Raw genomic sequence first — 12,192 nt, 5'->3', positions numbered from 1 at the left:
TTTCCATTTTTTTTATTCTGTTCAAAATCCTAAAAATTGTAAGTCATCCTTTTTGTTCTTTAAACAGAAGGCAGTATCACAGATCTGCTTTGTTTTTAGGTGTTCCTTTTTTTCTTTGCCCTACTGAAAGGCATGTAATTTTTAGGAAAAACCTGTCAGTTGCAAGTAGTTTAGGACTCTGAAGTGTTCATCTGAGAAATGACAGCTAATCAGGCTTTTAGCACGGAGTGGCATTTACTACATGTCAAATTACAAACCTATGCCATGATTTTAATGTCCATGTCTGCAAGCATGAGACCAGTACTAATGGATTAACTGCTATATGTGGCTTGGTCAGGAGGGGGAGATAAAGTACTGTGTACTGAAAGTGGAAGTTCTCAAAGAAGCTGGATCATAGGCTTTGGACTGGAAGACTAAAATTTTGTGCTTATGAAATAGCTTTGCATGGTTGCTGCTCAGTCAGTCTACCTTTAGCTAGACAGACTTTTGTACTTTCCTGTGCATTCAAAATAAATAAAGTTTGGGATCTTGCTTTAGCTGCCAGGTGGTGTGTTACATCAGTGACTTGTGTGATAATGGGTGCTTGCTTAAAAGAACAATAAGGTCTTATTGAAAGCCATGTCAGCCATGAGATGTTAATTGGTTTTTAACTCCCATCAGCAGTGACCAAAGCTGTTTTCTGAACTAGCACCTTAAAGATGAGCAGCTACATAGCTGCTCTCTGATCTTTATCAGCACACTGAGCCATTGAATCAGTACACGCAGCCATTGCTGATTATTTTGTGGTTCTATTTAGCTTGCTTCGTAGAGGACTTTTTTTTTTCTTTTTTTTTAGTGTAAAACTACATTTCTTTTCTTCAGGGCCAAGCAGTGATAATTCTGCCGTTCTTCACTAATTTGACTGGAGAAAAACTTAATGACCTTAAGAATGCTCTTGATCAATTTATTGCTCTCAATTTTCCCATGAGGTCAGATGAGTTTCCCAAAGGAACCCTGAAGCACAATAACTATGTAGACTGCACTAAGAAGGTCGGTATTTTTAATGAATGTGTAATTAGAAGCCTAAGTGAACTATGTCTAGAAACAGTGTTTCGTAGGATCTGCAATTAAAGAGAGATTCCCAGTTCACAGAAGAAGATTAGTTTTTCTGTTTCTGAGTTACGTCTTTATCCAGAAGTTTAATGTACAGAAACACATTAAATAAGCATATCCTTCTGTGCATCTGCTTCTGATCAGTACTGAAAAATAATTACATAATTGGATGGAATTGATTTGATCTAGTGTGGCTCCTTATGTTATGTATTACTCCCTTTTCAGTTTTTAGATGCTTTAGAATTGTCTCAGAGTCCAATGCTGTTGCAGCTTATGACAGAGGTTCTCTGTAGGGACCACAGACATTTCATGGAGGACTTATTTCAAGCCAGCTTCAAAAGAATTTCCAGAAGGTGAGTTTGGTCTATTGGATTTTGCTCTTGTTCTCATTGAATTTTTGCTGAAGCAAATTTGCTTCCTCTATTAAGTTGTCCATGTAGTAGTGATGATTTACACAATAAAGTTTTACATAATGGTTTTAAGTCGAATTTTGCTTTTGTCTTCACATTTCCAAAATACTTACGAAGTGAGAACAAGTGGCGCCAACTTCCATATGACACTTCCAAAGCCTAGGCAAATTTTATAAGCCTCCTGTAAATTAGCTTGTTCTGTCAGAATTCAGTTAAAGATAGTAATTGTGTGTGATACCTATATTTGCTGTCCCTGTATAACCACACAGTCACTTAAGTAGATAGCACTTAAACTGACAGTGGATTACTTTATTCAACCCCTTTGGAAATACATCAGCACATTTATTTAATTGAAAGTTTCCAGGGTGATATACTGTAGACACAAACATGCTCTGTCCACAGAAGAGGTCTTCAGTCTCTTCTAAAACCAAACATTCCAATTCATGATGGGCTATTAAGTAGTGACTATTGGAGCATGTCATTTCCTGGACAAAGTAATTTACCTTAGGCCCAAATCCCATTTTTTAAGTTTTACCTTTTATAAAATTATTCAGAACAACAGTTCATCTAGTAGTGGAACACTTGATAGGCCACAAAAGGACCTGATAACAGTGAAGTCTCCTTTTTTCCTTCTTGTTTGCCCCCAGTCTTCACCTGTACCAGATAAATATTTTTTTAGGTTGTTCAGCAAAAAAGGGACTGAGAAAGCTAATGGTTGCTTTTAAATTAAACTAAGATGTACGAACAAGTTTACCATCTGTTGCAGAGTAAGAAGCTGAGATTTTCTTTAAAGAGCTCCCCAGTAAGTGGCAATTCAACCTGATCTTGCATGTGTTACAGGACGATAAACCAAGAGGGTATGAATGCAGACAACAAAAAACTTTAAATGTCAGGGGGTTTTGAAACATAAATGGAGTCTGGTAAAAGAGTTTTTATCTTGAGGTTTCCATCTTGTTTAGGAGCACCACTGACAAACAAGTGATACTGTTGGACACGGTTCACAAAATGTTCCAGGGTGAACACCTTCTTTCAAATACTACCCGTCAAGCCTTTATGGATCGCTCCCTCCTCACTGTCTTGTGGCACTGCAGCTTGGATGCACTGAGAGAATTCTTTAGCAAGATTATAGTGCAGGCTATGGATGCACTTAATTCCAGGTTTACAAAGGTATGAATTACTTTTCTTTAGGATTGGGGAAGGTCTAATAAACTGCTGGTGTTGGTATGTACATTTTGCTTAACTTAGAGTGAGGCACTGATTGAAATCATTTGCTCTCCAGTTACCTGTATTTTGGAGCAGAAGATTGTGCCAATTACATGGTTTAGTTATTAGTGAGAAACATTTCTTTATTCCCTAACACACTGTTGCGTTGAAGTTAATGTACGTTTGCATATCTACTGTGTATAAAAATCAAAGTTGTAATGTTATCTATATATATCTAAAGGGGTCTGGAGTTCTGTCAAAAGCAAAAACCCAGTCTAACTTTGAAATATAAAAGCTGTATAAAATTTTAGCCTGGTCCTATGCTGTAAGAGAAGTATTCAACCTCAGTAATGAAAGCTCTTAAATTAGGTGCCTGCCTTCTAGAGAAAGAAACACCTCTAATCATTGCAAAGATCCTTTGGCAAGGAATTAGGAGCACAGATCATCCTTTGTCTATTTACAGCCTATCCTCCAATTTAAAGTATAGTTATAGCCAATAATTTTGTTGTCAGTGGAGGTCTCTGCTCTTGCTGTAGTTCTTGACTCCCGTGTTTTTGCTGATGTGGCTGTTTAAAGGCAGCAGGGCAAACAAGATGCTGAAAGGAGGGCCATGACGGTGATCAAAGGGCTGGAGCACCACTACGATGAAGACAGGCTGAGACAATTGGGGTTGTTCGGCCTGGAGAAGAGAAGGCTCGGGGGAGACCTTATAGCAGCCTTCCAGTACCTGAAGGGGGCCTACAGGAAAGCTGGGGAGGGGCTGTTTGCAAGGTCATGTAGCAACAGGACGAGGGGCAATGGTTTTAAACTAGAGCAGGGTAGGTTTAGATTAGACATTAGGAAGAAGCTCTTTACAATGAGGGTGGTGAAACGTTGGACCAGGTTGCCTAGAGAGGTGGTGGACATTCAAGGTCAGGCTTGATGAGGCTCTGAGCAACCCGGTCTAGTTGAAGATGTCCCTGCTTACTGCAGGGGGGTTGGACTAGATGACGATTAAAGGTCCCTTCCAACCCAACACATTCTATGAAAGGATCCATATTTAGTAATAGTTATTAAAAACAAGACGCTAAACCCAAGACTTACGTAGAGTTGCCCCCACCATGTTTCTGTTGCTGTAAACGTTGGCACCAAAGTGAGGTGCTTAAAGAAAATCATGAGTGATACCCAGTATGGTGACAGGTATGTATGTTTTGCCTACAGTTGTCATGAGTCTTAGCTGTTACTTGGTATTCTGCTTATTTCACTCTGATATCACTATAATGATTTAGGCCAATTGTAATTAAGACAACTCACCTGATAAAGAGCAGGTCATAATAGTTTTAGTAACTGTATTACACAGGAACTCGGAATCAGTCAGTCTTTTATTGTCATCAGCTCTTTTCTCTGTTTTAGAAGGTAGAGGTAAGCTGAAGGCTGTTAAGTAGCTCCACAGTTACTCTAATTTCTACTAAGGAATGGCAGGATCCAGGAAATCTCTTTTTGAGCTTTTTCGTTATTTGTTTCCAGTCCAATGAATACACTTTTGATACACAAGTCACCAAGAAAATGGGGTATTACAAGCTGCTAGAAGTGATGTATGTGCGTCTTTCAAAAGAGGATGTTTACTCCAAGGACTCTAAAATTAATCAAGCTTACCGTGGCTCCATGAGCGTAGAAGGAAATGAACTTACCAAGACACTAATAAAGTAAGACTATTATTTCTTTTATTTCCTTTTAATTCCTAATTAGGTTTTGGGCAGATACAATTTTTAAGTTTGCCATATAAAGCAGAAGATTGATTTGCTCAAGGATAAATGTAATCTCTGATGTAGCTTTTGATTGTACATGGAATACACAATATTGAATTTACATTGATAGAATGATCTTTAACGTAGACTACAATCTGATGTCAGGATAACTTTTGCCTCCTCTTTTTGCCATTTCTATTTGTTAAGCTTGTGCTTTTAGTTTTGTTTTTCAGTATGATTCTTGGCCTTTAATTTGTGTTTTCACAATTTCAGTTTCAGTATACTTACACTTTCATGTAGAGTATGGTTCTGTGTTGTAAGATAGGTGTTGATATGATTGACTGAGAAAATGGGATGGATTTTCATTTACATTTCATAATATAGCAGCACACCTAGTAGGTGTAATTTTAATCAACACTGCAGAGGGGGACAAAAGATTAATACTGAATATATATGCTAATTAATATTTTTAGTTTGTTTAATGTTCTGAAAAAAAATAAGATGTCTGAATTGCTGTTTTGGTTTTTTTTTTCATTTGGGTTTAATTTTATTTTACAATGCCATTTTCTACGAGGACTTTAAAGAATTTCTTGGCTATGAATTGCAGAAGTTCTATAAGTGGTTATGGGCAAAAAACCTATAAAAATTGCATCTAAACTGGTTTTCTCTGGCTGACCTATAGCATAACTTAACATGCCAGTCCATTCATAATTTCTTGGGAAAGGACCATGAGAGAGATTTATGCGTGCATTGGAACATATCTCCATCTTGTCTGAAAACGGCCTATCATCGTTCCTGACATTAAGGACGGCCGTGTAAATACTTGAGGAAGTTGGCTTTGTCGTTGCTGAATGGTTCTGTTTCAGTGCAATATGCCCACAGAGAACTTGAATAAGTCTTAGGTGGTTTAATGCTGATACTCCTATAATAATAAAGATCTCTTGAAGTTCTGTTGATTCACTGGTCTCTGGTTGGGGCCTTTCCTGTGCTTCCTGAAGGAAAAAAAAAAAAAAAAAAAAAAAAAAAAAAGACTTCTAATGGTGTTCCCTTGCCTGTTTGTATTTTAAGGTCATGCTATGATGCATTTACGGAAAACATGGCAGGAGAGAGTCAGCTGTTGGAGAAGAGGAGACAGTATCACTGTGCAGCATATAATTGTGCTATTGCTGTTATCAGTTGTGTCTTCACCGAAAGTAAATTTTATCAAGGTTTTCTTTTTACAGAAAAATCAGAAAAGGTGAGAAGCTGTTGTTGCTGTCAGAAGGCTTCCAGAGCACGAACCACAAAGTGATTTTACTTGATTGCAATAAATGAAAGAATCAAGCCTGAATGACATGCAGTTATATTAACAAACCACCCAGTGAGGCAAGAGAAGGAGTCATAGCTGACTTTCTTGCATCCTTCATGCCATATCAATTGCTGATGAAGGTTTTATTGTCTGTTTGGGAATGAATGAGTAGTGATTTGTTTACCATGTTTTCCCTCCACTCTCAATCCATTTTCTAAAATATGAGAAAAAACCCTATTGTTAAGTTCTCCAGTGCTTGCAATATACTTGATTAAGAGAGAACCTCTTTATAGAGCACATTGTGCTGTGAATTCTTGTGTAGTTGAATAGCAGAATTTTCTTCAAAGTTTTGATCTAGGGGAGTAAACATGACATATTTTCTGTGTTGTACATTGATCTGGGTTTTTTTAAGAAGAAATAAAATACGTTCAGAGCAATTTTTATTGTGTGCAGAAGTATAATTTTGCACTTTCCAAACATGCTTCAATTTGCAGAACTTGCTGATTTTTGAAAATCTGATAGACCTGAAGCGTCAGTATACATTTCCTGTAGAAATTGAGGTGAGTGGAATTTCTGGGCCTTAGGGTTCCTAAGGAAAAAATTAGTATGGCTTTAATAGTGTCACTGTAGACCAGGTCAATTCTCACATACAGAGAAAGAGAATTCCGTGGTGAATAAAAAATAGAGTACTCCTCTAATGTTTTAAAATACATTTTTCTGAGAGAAATACAGACTTGAAATTTAGAACACACCTGTAGTACACATAACTTTAATACACTTTTTAGCACACTGACTCTAGTAATGAACAGCTGTAGGAATAAGTAATTTAGCTGTTGTTCTGTAGCACTAACTATAATAATTTATAACATGGGGTTTCCATTCATGTTAAATGGTTTTGATCATTTTCTGGCAGTTCTGTAAATAAACTGTAAATTAAAAATAGTAATTTTCAAACTTTATTTCTTGCTGTTTAGGTGCCTCTGGAAAGAAAGAAGCGGTACATTGCTATTAGAAAGGAGGCCAGGGATGCAGGGAATGGTGATCGGGGTATGAAAGTCATTTATGACTATGGAAAAAAATGTCTTCCTACCTTTCAGTGTTCATTGATGTGTAGCTAATAAGCCTCTACTGTAGCAGGAACAAATAAAAGCATTTAATATACTTCATCTAACAACCAATTCCCATCCACCCTCAAATTTTAGTGGCCAATAAAGGCTTGTTTCTTGTAATTCCCTTTATTAATGGTCTATTCTTTTCCCTATTTAGATGAACCCAAGTATTTAGCTTCTGCATCATACATGATGGACAGCAGTTTGAGTGAGGAAATGAGTCAGTTTGATTTTTCTACTGGAGTCCAAGGTTTTTCTTACAGCTCCCAAGATGTTACAGCTAGCAGTGCTCGTTTCAGGAGAAAGGTAATTTAGTGATTTATATGCTATGAGGAGGAAGAGTTTTATGCTTTCCAGCAATTGCATACGTTTATTGGAGTTGAGAAAGAAAAATTTCCAGTTTCCTGTATTTGTTCTACTTGCCTGAAAATGTGTTTCTCCAGAAGACAAGGGAGGAGGACTAGAGCTGTGTTCTGTTGGTCATTTTTCTTCTTCCCTTTCTCCACTGTCTGTAGCTGGAGAAAAGCAATGCCCTACCTTGGCTTTCTAAAGTCGAGTAATGTGAGTGAAGTCCAGCCTGAGTTGTAAAAACATGGCTTTTGACTTTGAGTGTGCTCAGGATTATCCTGTGATGGTTGTATTTCTGTTAGGCACCTAGTTTCCTCATTTCCCTCTTCTTTAGGTCTGAAGGCACTTGTCCAAGCTGATTGTATCGAATGTATGGATTGTATCAAACGTATGGAATAAGTGATCAAACACTTTATTATTTTTGTATTGCTGTTGTGGCATCTTGTATTTAACTGTGGGTCTTAATATCTTCCAAGACTTTAGGTTGTGTTCCTTCTGCGATCAAGAGATGTCTCATCAACAATAATGCTGATGGGATAGATAGTTGCTATAAAACAGAAAGAAAACTTGTAAAAGTGTCATCAACGTTGAAGATGAAATTTGTCAAAATAACTGTTAACATTGGGGAAGATAAACTGTTTCCATGTTTTGGAGCAAGGAGGTGTTTTAGCTGCAACGAGGTTAACCAGAAATGTACTTTCTATCTGCTTTGCGTAGTAGTGTTGCAGTTTCTCACTGCGAACAATTTTTTCTTGTGATTTACTCTGTGTAGCAAAAGAGAGAGCTGCTGTGGTTGCTAGTCAGTGTGAAACAACACATCCATAAAAATAGGGCTTTCCCCCGTGGAAAGTGTTAACGCATTCTTTCACCTGTGAAATGAAATAATTTCTGAGGTTCAGCTAACTCTTCCCACTTCCAGCAGTCGCCACACCTGTCCTGGCAGGTAGTAAAGTCAAAGTAACATGAAGTTGACGTCTGTTGGCACAGAAAGTAAAAGATGTCCACAGTTGGTACATATATTTGGGAGGTGTCTGAACAATGCATTTGATGTATTCCCTGCTGTGCACACTGTGCGTGTAGTCAAAGCTGTACACACAGATAAGATCAGAATGACTCATGGCATTGTCGTGATTTAAAAGAAAATACAGTGGTGTTATTAATCATAGTAAAATTTTTTTCAGGAGCCCACAGAATACATGGTTTTAAATGATGAGATGGAACTGGAAATGGATGAACTCAACCAACATGAGTGTATGGCTTCTATGACCACTCTGATTAAACATATGCAGAGGAACCAGATCACACCCAAAGTGGAGGAGGCCAGTATTAACCAAGAAATTGGCAGTTTTTTCACTAATTATACCAAGAAAAGGGAGTCATGGTTGAATCCATTCATTTATTAATTTTCTTGGCTATGTTATAATGAGAGCTCAAGCTGGGGGCTTTTTGGCTTGGTAAGCCTGTTTGATCGAAGAAGTGAGTTGATTTTTGCTCATCTCTTAAATTTCAGGGGACGATTCCAGTAGATCTTCCTCTTTGGATGAAGTTTCTGCATGGCAAATTAGGAAACCCATCAGTACCACTAAATATTCGCCTCTTCATAGCAAAACTTATTGTTAATACTGAGGACGTGAGTAATTTTTTTTGTTATATTTTTTTCTGTTAACAGAACAGGTTGTATTATAATATCAGCCGTGTAACTCCTCTGAGGTAAAATCACATCACCTCAGCTGACGCTTTTGCGGCATTCAAATTGAGTAGTTTGCTGTGATAAAAAGGAGTGCATTCGTAGCCCAAAATTCCAGATAGTGCCAGTATCTTGAATGTAATACAAATACTTTTTTTCCCAAACTCTACTTCTGTAAGTAGAGTGTGTCCGCAACATGTGTCTTCTGTAAACTATAAGTAATTGATTCATTGATACTGAGCAAGAGGTATGGCTGATTATGTTTGCCATCTTTGCAGGAGCAGATATAATGTTTTTTTAATGGTCACAGATGAATCTTATGGAAAACCTTAGAGCTAAATGATGTTCTGGTTGCAGAAAGATATTAAGATAGAATAATGTGTCTTTGCCTGCGGAGCACGTTTTCTAACTCTTATTCTGGTGTAAAACATTCTCATCCTATTTCATACAGTGGTTTTAAAGTATAGTGCTTCTGTCTGAAATATTCCAAATACAAAATACAAAGAGTCTGAATTTCAGAAGTAATTCAGGAAGCTTTAACACTTGCTTAATGCTACTTTCTTAGTAAAGCTGTCTGAAATGGGAGGCTAGATGAATGGCATGCTCTTTCAAATCCTTTAGGGACAGGTTTTCTGAGCGAGAGCCGTATTATGTGGGCTCTAGTGAAATAATTAACTTTATGTGAATACTTAGTTAAAAGTTTCTATGCAGAAGTGAGGAACGTGGTTATGGATGCTTTTTATTTTAAAGTTATTTTAAATTTTTTGTGGTTGTTGCTTCAGAGGTTAAGCAAAGTGATAAGAGGTTGACTTAGCAGTCTAATGATTATTGAATGACAAGTTATTGAACAGTTGGATAATTTGTACTTGATCACTGATTCTCCTGTTTTCCATAGGTTTTCCGACCTTATGCAAAGCAATGGCTTGGTCCATTGCTGCAGCTGGTTGTTTCTGGGAATAATGGAGGTGAAGGGATTCATTACATGGTAGTGGAAATAGTAGTTACTATCCTTTCCTGGACAAGCGTAAGCACTCCCAAAGTAAGGAAATGTGAAATTCCTTTTTATTATTATTGTAACTATTTGGTAAGGAATGAGTGAGTTTTTTATTATGCATTTGTAATGATTTGCTACATAAGCTATTTTTGAAGTTAATACCTAAAAGAAACAGTAGACTTATTTACTTGCTTGCTTTCATAAAACAAGGTATGTCTTCATGTTGGAGTCACTATATTTATTTTTGCTCCTATTCACTGTAGGGGAATATTAAGGATGAGATTTTAGCTAACAGATTGCTTGAATTCTTGATGAAGAATGCCTTTCACCAAAAAAGAGCTGTGTTCAGACACAATCTGGAAATCATAAAGACAGTTGTAGAGTGTTGGAAGAACTGTCTCTCCATACCTTACAGGTAAGCATTTAGACAATTTCTTTCTTTTATCAGTATTTCAAGAATGTAAGTGAACATTAGCAAAGGAGATGAAAAGGTAAATTCAGCTGCAATAGTAAACTTTTTGCCCTAGTGTTGACAGTAGAACTTCAGAACTGAACTCTCCAAAGGTTGTAACTTAATTTGCAAAACAACAAGGAGAGACAAGGAAAACAGGAGGTTTGCAACAAAGCAACAATAAAAACAGGAGTAATCTCTGCAAAGACTTACATTTCATTTGAAATTTGGGATGTTATCATTGAATATTGGTGCACTGTTAGTAAGACTTCTGTGATCTGCTGTGCTCCTGAACTTGTTGCAGAGAATTTGTGTGGGCTTACAATCGCTTTTTAGAATATTTTTTTTTTTGTCACACTTCTTCATTGAAGAGAAATACTTACTTCGTTCTGAGTATATGCTTTCTACTGGTTTTGATGGGAGTGTGTATTCATATGTACATACTTTCTGCTGGTTTTGGTAGGGTCGTATGTGTGTATATATCTTTATATACACAGAGAGTGAGTGATTTATGATGTGCATATTTTGGATTTTTCATATAAATAATAATTACTTATATGTTTTTATCCAACAGCTTAATATTTGAAAAGTTTTCTAGTGGAGACCCTGATACAAAGGACAACTCGGTGGGAATTCAGCTGCTGGGAATTGTTCTTGCTAACAATTTGCCTCCCTTTGACCCGAAGTGTGAAATAGATCGTGTCAGGTGAGAAATGCAGCTTTTTAGAGAATGATTTTCACAAAAGCTTAAGACAGATCTAACTTGTCAGCATGAAGTATGAGAACTGGATTGTTCGTTTATTGGAATTGTTTGTCCCATCACCCCTCTGCTATTGTCTGTCAGATGTAATGCTTTGCTAGCTGCAAACTGCAGACCGCATTTATTTTGGAAAATGCCTAGAAGGATGTATGCTTTTTTACAGTGGGCCCCAGGGTTACAGTTTTTGTGGGAATTAACAGAGTCAGGAATTGCCAAGTCAGGGATTTTGAGACACTGCAGGTGGAAATCCATGTTGCCCTGTATTCAGCTCTTCTAAAAGCAGTCACTGTTGCCGTAGGGAGCTCAGGTAAGTTTTTTGAGTTAAAAATTGGATGCTGGAATAGTGGCTTACAGCAGGTCTACCTTTTTGTGTTAGGTATTTTCAGGCTTTGACCAGCAACATGGGCTGCTTAAAGTATAAAGAAGTTTATGCAGCTGCAGCAGAAGTGTTGGGACTTGCTCTTCGATACATTGCTGAGAGAGAAAATGTAAGTGAACTGTGTTGTGTGTTTGAACATTCCTGTCCTGATTCTGTGTACATCTTCTGTATGACTACTCGGTTCAGCTGCAAAAATGAATGTATTTAAAATTCAACAGTCTTTATCCAATAGATCGAGTTAAAGGTTTAAACTCAAGAGGAAAAGAATTTGAGAGCAGATTAAGCGCAGAGTTTTTGCCCTGCTATTTTGGAGCTGGCAGTGAATGGTCTCTTTCTGAGGCTTTCTTCAGCTTTTGCCAATCAGCAGCACTGGCATGGTACATTTAAAGTTGTTTTTCTTTTCTAAAGAAAAAAAAAATTGCAAGGTGGGGTATTTGGGGCAACCTTTTGAATATCTGTATCTGAGGATGTTTAATAACTTGTAGGTTTTGGTGTAAAATTTAAAGGTATTGTATTTAATTTTGAATCCAGTTATTTTCTAGGTAGTGATAGGGTGAATGCAAAAACTGTTACTCACCAAATCCTACAGTACTAGAACTAGGTGACAGTGCTTGATGATCACAGAAATCAGTTTGAGACAGATGCTAGAAGTACTTCTTTACGCAACAGTTAGGGAACTTCTGGAATTTGTTGCCAGAAGAGATTCTAGGGTTAAGTAGCATCATCAGGTTCAAAGAGAAATTA

At 37.2% G+C, this 12,192-nt stretch overlaps 1 protein-coding gene across 3 annotated transcripts in view; it reads left to right on the top strand.

Moving 5' to 3' along the window:
* Positions 1-12,192, top strand: part of PRKDC (protein kinase, DNA-activated, catalytic subunit) — an 85,470-nt gene that overhangs the window by 34,246 nt on the left and 39,032 nt on the right. For all 3 annotated transcript variants that reach the window (XR_012585730.1, XM_074576993.1, XM_074576990.1), the window contains exons 39-52: positions 862-1,029; positions 1,318-1,445; positions 2,462-2,669; positions 4,212-4,390; positions 5,501-5,669; positions 6,215-6,280; positions 6,695-6,767; positions 6,987-7,135; positions 8,359-8,496; positions 8,688-8,807; positions 9,760-9,903; positions 10,122-10,273; positions 10,884-11,015; positions 11,446-11,557. Coding sequence is in view for 2 of the 3 variants with exons in the window: in XM_074576993.1 (XP_074433094.1) it covers positions 862-1,029; positions 1,318-1,445; positions 2,462-2,669; positions 4,212-4,390; positions 5,501-5,669; positions 6,215-6,280; positions 6,695-6,767; positions 6,987-7,135; positions 8,359-8,496; positions 8,688-8,807; positions 9,760-9,903; positions 10,122-10,273; positions 10,884-11,015; positions 11,446-11,557 (1,938 nt within the window). In the remaining variant the exon portion in view is untranslated. The remainder of the gene's footprint in view (positions 1-861; positions 1,030-1,317; positions 1,446-2,461; positions 2,670-4,211; positions 4,391-5,500; positions 5,670-6,214; positions 6,281-6,694; positions 6,768-6,986; positions 7,136-8,358; positions 8,497-8,687; positions 8,808-9,759; positions 9,904-10,121; positions 10,274-10,883; positions 11,016-11,445; positions 11,558-12,192) is intronic.

This window comes from Larus michahellis, chromosome 2, assembly GCF_964199755.1.
Source record: "Larus michahellis chromosome 2, bLarMic1.1, whole genome shotgun sequence".
NCBI classification, from domain to species: Eukaryota; Metazoa; Chordata; class Aves; order Charadriiformes; family Laridae; genus Larus; species Larus michahellis.
Note: the sequence above shows the minus strand (reverse complement) of the source record. Positions and strands in the feature narration are given on the sequence as shown.